At 47.0% G+C, this 7,753-nt stretch overlaps 1 protein-coding gene across 1 annotated transcript; it reads right to left on the reverse strand.

Moving 5' to 3' along the window:
• Positions 1–3,155: 3,155 nt before the first annotated feature.
• LOC119299653 (heavy metal-associated isoprenylated plant protein 41-like) lies at positions 3,156–5,706 on the reverse strand. The gene is made up of 3 exons (XM_037576820.1): positions 5,523–5,706; positions 4,846–5,044; positions 3,156–4,132 (listed from the first exon to the last, which is right to left on the reverse strand). The coding sequence occupies exons 1-3, from the start codon at positions 5,704–5,706 to the stop codon at positions 3,394–3,396; spliced, it is 1,122 nt and encodes a 373-aa protein (XP_037432717.1). The 3' UTR covers positions 3,156–3,393.
• Between the last annotated feature and the right edge of the window lie 2,047 nt (positions 5,707–7,753).

A 7,753-nucleotide genomic window follows, 5' to 3' on the forward strand; every position in this document is an offset into this window, starting at 1 on the left:
TCGAAAGAATTGAAGAATTGCTAGAGACCAATTGAAGTATTTTCAGATTATTGGCTCGCTTATGTACTTAGCCAGTGCTACAAGACCTGACATCTCTTTTGCTGTTAGCAAACTGAGTCGGTTTGTTTCAAAACCAAGAGATGTGCATTGGAAAGCTCTAGAGAGAGTTTTGCGTTATTTGAAAGGCACTGCAAATTATGGAATTCACTACACCGGGCACCCAAAGGTGCTTGAAGGGTATAGTGACTCAAACTAGATCTCAGATGCTGATGATATAAAGGCCACGAGCGGATATGTATTCACTCATGGAGGTGGCGCTGTTTTTTGGAAGTCTTGCAAGCAGACCATCTTAACGAGGTTAACAATGGAAGCAGAACTCACAGCACTAGATACAGCTACGGTCGAAGCAGATTGGCTTCGTCGGCTCTTGAATGACTTGCCAGTTGTTGAGAAACATGTACCGGGTATTCTTATGAACTGCGACAATCAAACTGTGATCACAAAAGTGAGCAGCTCAAAGGATAACATGAAGTCATCAAGACACGTTCAGAGAAGGTTAAAGTCTGTCAGAAAAATGAGAAACTTCGGAGTTATTGCACTAGATTATATCCAAACGTCTAAAAATATGGCAGATCTTTTTACTAAGGGTCTATCACGTAATGTGATAGATAATGCATCGAGGGAGATGGGTATGAGACCCACAATATGAGTTGTTCACAGTGGTAACCTATTCTTTGTGATCGGAGATCCCGTGAATTAGATGTGGAAGACAAGCTGTTGGTCAACTGGAAGGAGAGTACCCTTAATGTTAAAATACCAATCCATAAAGATGCAATACTCTCCTAATCTGCATGGCAGGTTGATGTATATCTTAATGTTTCTAAGTGGCTCTTTGAAGCAGAGATGTTGTCCTACAGACCATCTTTTGAAGAACGCACCTATATGAGTCTGATTGTTAAACATCGCAATCTATGAGAGTAGGGTTCTCTCTAGTAAACTCATGAAAGGTCTCGGAGTATGACACATAAGCTCCACCTGCGGGGAAGACCCACGGTAGCCATGTATCGGTCAAGGCTTTATGTGAAGCTAGATTCGCAGAAAACTTGCAGTTCAAGGTCCAGTCCACTGTTTAAGTTGCTTACTAGTGTAGCATAGAGTTCTAGGTGGAAGTTCAACTTAACAGTCTCCACTGCAGTACAGGTATATAAAACAGTGTTTTGGAACCAAAGGCAAATCTCTGTGTGCCTCTGGGATCTGGTGGGGGATTGCTGGAATTTAGTCTATATTGGGGGCAGCCCAATAACTATTTCAGAAATTCCTAATAAATTCTAGAGGCCCACTTAGCCCATTTGTGCAAAGCAAGGGATACTACTAAAGTTTAGTCCCACATTGTTAGTTTAGTGAGAGTTGGACCTCCTTATAAGGGAGGTTGCCCACTTGTATGAGTATGAGAACAAGAGGGACATCCACGCGCGCTCCTCCTCCGCCGCCCGCCTCGCCACGCCACGCCACGCCACGCCTCGTCACGACACGCCGCGGGTTGCGGGAATGAGCCGAGCCGACTCCTCTCAGAGAGACGCACCAGAAGTTCCAATCTCTGAGTTGCTGCTGTCTTCCTCATCCCGGCTTGCGGCGTGCACCGCAGGTCGGGACAGTAGGCCTCCGAAACCGCACCTCTTTGAGTCTTGTACGGGAGAAGGGTGATAAGGTTTTTGGGGAGCGCTCTGCGCGACTACTGACTGATTCCTTCATCACGGACGCCCCGGACTCCGACGACTACTTCCCCGACGTCGACAACCTCCTCGACGACATGGCTGGCGAGGACACTGACCCCAAGTCCAGTGCTACTGCTGCTGCTGTCCCTTATGTGTTCTTCTTTCTGTTAGATATCCTGCCACAGTTTCTCGTACTAGTTCTTGCCCTAAATATGTTAGGTTCTACCTCATATATGCAACTAGTTCTACTGTCTGCTATAGATATGATAGGCTACGGTTCATATATGCAGAAGCTTTTTACCTTCTCTCTGTCAGAACGCATGACTTGTTTTATCTCTACTATATTAGTCATGCTTTATCTAGTATTTCTGTTAATAAAATCATTTGGTAAATTGCTCATATTTCCAATATGTTCGTCATCGAGGCTCTGTTGCATCATGCCGCTGAGACCTGTGTCATTGTGGTAGATGCAACACCGCTCCTCCTCTTGTCCCCTTCAAGCAACACTTGCTCCAATACGAAACCCCCAAGGAGGACAGCCCTGAAGGCCCCCTCATCGTCCGATGTGAGAATCCTAGATCTAAGGTTTCCTTTTAACAACCGGAACGACCTGACGACGACTGCAACCGATGATGCCTTTGATAAGGAGATGACGCCCAAGATGCCGCCATCGTCCGCCATGACCGAGACCAACATTGTTTTCGCCGGCAATTGCGATACTCTGAACTAGTAGCCGCCAGAACGCCAACAGGGAGCCTGCTTCCCTCGTCGACCCCTCATCACGCTGCCGACGGCCCATGGGCAAAGCCGACGACAGATCTGGATGTGATCCAGATCCGCGGCCGCCTCTGCTCCACCATCGCTAGAGAACGCGGGTTCTCGCCGGCCATGGGGGCGAGCTCCGTCGCCGCACGACCAGGGATGCCGCCCTGGCCTCGCCCTAGCTGATCCAAGGGGATCCCGCCACGTCCAGCACCCCGGCTCCTTTGGCACTGGGCCCGGCGCCACCGCGGCCTACGCCGGCTGCAGCAGCAGAAGGGAAGGCAGTGGCTTGGTAGGCTGCTGGCGGCGCTAGGTTTTGCACCCTGGCGGCGCCCTGGGCAAGCGTCACAAGGGGGTACCTTCTAGTCGTTCTGATCTGAACAAGAAATACAACATGGTTGACTGAAACTCAACAAATATATAGCAAACTAAAATAATAATCTTAGCAGTTTTTTAAAATCAGTCACCAGGGAAGAAATCCCCTGATCTTCAATTCAAAAAGAGATTGATCCTGTTCGAACCAAACATGTTTGCAAGTATCAATCACTGCCTTCGCGCAAAAAAAAAATCACTGCCTGATCCGGTTACATCTTAGGCGCAGTACCAGTGATAATTGAGATAACAAGTCTTGAGTCTCTTAAAAGAGAGTTACACTGCAAAGTGAGACTCTTGTCCAGGTTTACTTCTTTAACCTACACAGGTAGAAAAAACAGCATTCCCAGTACACAAAATGCCCTGCGTGTAGATCTTGGACACAAAGAGAACATATGCAAGATACCGGATGACACAACACATCTTGGAATATCTAGTGATCCTTACAACACAGACACTTATACCTCCATGCGATCCTTCAACGTCTACCGTGCAACACAACCGCTCTCTGCAGCCACTCCTGGAGTAACGCGCACGCAATGGATTACCTGAAGCAATGTTCCAGCAAGACAGAGTAATTCACATCGGTTGCTCTTCCTCCGGGCGTCATTTGCCTATGCGCTTCATACTCCCTGAGCAGACTCCGAAGGTATTCCCAGGCGAAGTGTGAGTAGCCGCCGCTCCATAGCAGCTGAAGAATGGGCCCGTGTTGGTACCAAGGCTGCTGCTGAGGTGGCGCAGGGAGATTGCCACCAAGGATCGGCAGAGCATTCAGTGATGACCCTGCAATGCTGCACAATGGCTGACTAGTCCCATGCCGATCAAAGGAAGGAGAAGCCACCATGCCATCGATGCTAACCGGAAAACACGGTTCATGCCTTTTAGCTAATCCGAGGCTGTAAGGCTCATGAGCTTTTTTTGCTATCTGAACTGTGCTGATTGGTTCAGACAATGTGCTGCTTCCATGTGACGAAATCATGTTTCTGTGCGCACTCTTCAGTTTCTTCGAGCCTCTGATACAAAATTTGAATGTGCAGCAAGCACCTAAAGCGAAAGGTTCATCGCAATTCGCACCATCTCCCCTCTTTTGGTTGTACCCAGGGTAATCCTCTATTCGGAAACTAACTTGATCAACCTTAATAAGAGAAGATCCCAATGCCAATTCCTCAATATCCCATTTATCATATGGATTCCCTGTCTTGTGGCTAACATGGATTTCACCATTTGGGCGAATCAGGTGGCTTGCATTGTGAAGGAACCCCCTCACCAACTTTTTGTGCGCGCTAAAGGTTCAATTAGCACAGAAGGTCAGTATCAAGTTAATTAAGAAAAAAAGGCCCTAAAACAACAGACCTTTATAAGAGTACATTTTGAATGAAAGGTTATTGGTTGACCAAACACAATAAGAAACCACCAGCTAACTACTTTATTGGCACTGTCAGAAGAAATTTAAGATACTTATGGTCAAACCAATTCATCTTCTTTCATAGGTACAGAAAAAATCTCTACAAGCAAGCTACAACAAGAATTTTGTGCTGTTGTAAGAATGTCTTCCATTTGTAGAGACTAGAGAGTGGGCACATAGAAACTAGCAAAAGTTACCATGAAGAGCTACAAAAAGGGGTAGATGCAAATATACAAGAATTAAACAAACTTCTCCTACAGTTCGTTTCCAGTTATGGAACTATGTGACGATGGAGAGCTCAAAATAAGTTCAGTAGTGGACAACTGTGGCTAGAATCAAAAATCAAAAAAGGAAACAACTTCTCCCATAAATACTATTTATAGTCAATGTCATTTGCGTCTGCTTACAGGTTTTCTAAAAGAAGACAGTGATACAGCAAAACTAGCAACGTACATACATACGTGCCTTCGGAATACTCAACTAACTCTGAGATAAGGAGATATAAGAAGATACATTTAATGGTACAACCAATACACATGACAAGCGAATTATTCAAAATCTAGCAGCAACTAACAAAGAGAGTGCACATACTTGATCACATCCATGCGGTCTTCTTTTCCTTTGAACCCAGCATGAGGAAAATTGAAGACAATCCGATCGAAGCGTCTCATCTTCAGGTCATTGTGAAGCTTCATAGTATTGGCATCAATACCATGCAAAATTGTGGCTCCCATCATTTTTAGTACAAATATATTGGACTCTGCTTTGCTATACTTCCTCGTCAGATCCTCTGGCCAAGAGGATTACCCACAATAAATACAGATGAAATAGATAAATACCACCAATAACGATCACAAAATCCTAAAAGCATTATCACCAATTTTGAGATTTTAAGTTAAGCAGCAGCTAACTGCAGACAAAAAAATGAAGCAAATAGGATACTTCCTGAAAGACAACAACTTTTACTGAAGAAGCTGACATAAAAAGGTTCATTATGAAGGTAAAAAGGGGCACTTATATGAGGCAGGCTGACAGTATTCGTTTTGCTGAATACTGTATGAATGTTCACAATGATTCACCGTTCTTGTATACCTAAATCTCGCGTTCCCATCGAGAAATCGCAAATTAAAGGCCAAAAAAGCATCATCCGGCTTCTTTACTGGTACTACTATTTAGTGCGAGCATTTAACAAGGGAGGGGCATGTGAGTTTGCATCGCGAGAGGAAGCTGAAACAAACCCGCAGGGGTTGTGAAGAAGATGAACAGACCATAGGAGTCGATGGAGGTGGCGACGAGGTTCTCCGCGGAGCAGAATGCGATGGCGAGGGCCCGCGAGAAGGAGAGATCTCCGTCGCCGACGATCAGTATGCTTTCCGTCGAGGAGTAATGCTTCAGCCACTTCACCTCCTCCTCCTCCGCCGCCGCCGCCGCCTCCTTCCTGTCAAACCCCATCGCCTGTACCCCTCCGCTGGCGACTCCCCTCCTTGGCAGCAATCGACGATACTCCCTCCTGTCGCGCCGCCCCTCCGACCCTACCGTCGTCCCGCCGCGGCGTGCCCTAGCTCCGGCTAAGTGTCATCGTGCTAAGCTGTGGTGACCTGCCAACTTTTGTGAGCGTCGAGCGGCGCTGACCGGACCCGGTTCTTGTCCACCCGGAGCGACACGCGGATGGATGCGGTCGGTCTTGTTGACCGAGGGCGTGTGGGGCCTACGTGCAGCACACGTCTTTTCACGTAGTCATAGTCCAAAGTGTTCTAGAGTTGTATCGATAATTGTTTTTTTTTAAATTGTTTGGATTGATGTAGCTTGTATACTCATTTTGCCTTAAGTGCGGACTTACAATAAGATATGACACTGATCTAAATTAGTACCTATACATAGTGCATAGTGTTATAGAGTTGTACTCGATGCCATCAAGAGGGATGCAATGTGAACGACGTCGTCGCCTGCTTCAGCCAAGCCTGAAGCTTAGGTTTTCGCGTGGAAAGTTGTAGGTCCAAATGCCTAGGGAGGTGAAGGGCTCCACAACGATGCCTCCAACAAGGGGAACGGCACCCTAGGATGTTGTCATCGCTGAAGTCGGTGGAAGGCATTCACCCGGAGTTCTCCATGCCCAAAATGTTGCATCAAATTTGGCTATTCGTTCAAACCGAGATGGTCGTGTGCCCACACAAATCGCCGCCAACAACCATCACCATCGCTGCCGCACAACAACCTCCCTTGTGCTGTCTACCAGGCCATGATTCCCGGCACCCATCACCACCTTCGCTGCACTGGCGCAAGGATCCAGCCACTCATGGCTGAGATCCATCCCAACCACGACACTACGGAGCCCACCCCTAGTCGCATACCACCAGAGCAGACCATCGCAGCCACCAACAACAGCCAACCCCGTTGATGACCTACAAGGGCACAAGGCTATTGCATTTCGTGATAAGTAAATGTTGAATCCCACAGGAAGCAAATAGGAAGACACTACCAACCCCACAACTACGTTGTCTGCGTAGCGCGTTCGCACCCAAACCGTAGTTTGGAAATAGTTTATTCCATCGGTTGCTAGGAAAGCGAGAACAAAAGGGTTTTTACTAAAATGCAAGTTAGAACGTGAAAATAAACTAAGTTAATAAAAGGGGGTTTGTAATTGTAGGGTTGAATCGAGCAAAAGGCGATGTCTAGGCTTCGGTCTCACTAGTACTAGAGGGGCATCTCAGTGGCAGCGGACTAATACAAGTATATGTGCAGGTGATCAGAAGATCACAAAAAAGGATGTCTCCCAACATTACGTGAAATGTGAGTAAATACTAGATCATGCCCCAGAGACTAATTTTGCATACTAGATCATACCTTAACCTAGAACCGGATCAATCACTCAAACATAGATGAATAGACACAAAGAGGAATGATTCATTGATGTCATCAACACGTTCAATCTTACCAATTACAAGTGTGAATATTGAGACAGAGAGGGAGATGTCTCTGGCGCGCACGGCCTAGCCCAGGACCGGCACCAGTTGACGATGGCGATGGAGATGGCGCTGCCTTCTCGTCCTGCGTGGCGTGGTGATGGAGCTATGGAGGGAGAGGCCTCCCCTAAGGGGGAGAGCCTCCCAACGGCTGCTAGGAGTAGTGGTAGATGATGATGGCTGAGGCGGCTAGGGTAGAGGCCTTCTCGTGTCTCCCTCGTTGATGTGGATCCCTCTCCTCCATCCAAGGGCTCTAGATGAACCTAGCTTATCCTCTCCCAAACACTCCCTTATTGTCCAAGGATCTCATGGAACAAACGGGGACGAAATCGGTGAAGAATTTCGTATGGAGAGGCAACTTTCGAGCTTGATTTCCTTCCATACAACCAGCCACAGTCGTATGGTACGCCGTCTTTTGCTCTGACCCTCTTGGGTAAATCGGCCGCCATTTCTTCATACAAACTCAGAATTTCACGTTCTTGAGCTCGTTGGATTCGTATGAACGATGCCAATCCATTTCTGGTATTGGATCTTGG

The sequence above is a fragment of the Triticum dicoccoides genome, chromosome 5A, assembly GCF_002162155.2.
Source record: "Triticum dicoccoides isolate Atlit2015 ecotype Zavitan chromosome 5A, WEW_v2.0, whole genome shotgun sequence".
NCBI classification, from domain to species: Eukaryota; Viridiplantae; Streptophyta; class Magnoliopsida; order Poales; family Poaceae; genus Triticum; species Triticum dicoccoides.

Coding starts and splice junctions, on each gene's coding strand:
- LOC119299653 (XM_037576820.1), bottom strand. CDS start 5,706: ATGGGGTTTGACAGGAAGGAGGCGGCGGCGGCGGCGGAGGAGGAGGAG. Junction 5,045..5,522: donor CACCTCCATCGACTCCTATG/GTCTGTTCATCT, acceptor CCTCTTGGCCAG/AGGATCTGACGAGGAAGTAT. Junction 4,133..4,845: donor GACCGCATGGATGTGATCAA/GTATGTGCACTC, acceptor TTGAACCTTTAG/CGCGCACAAAAAGTTGGTGA.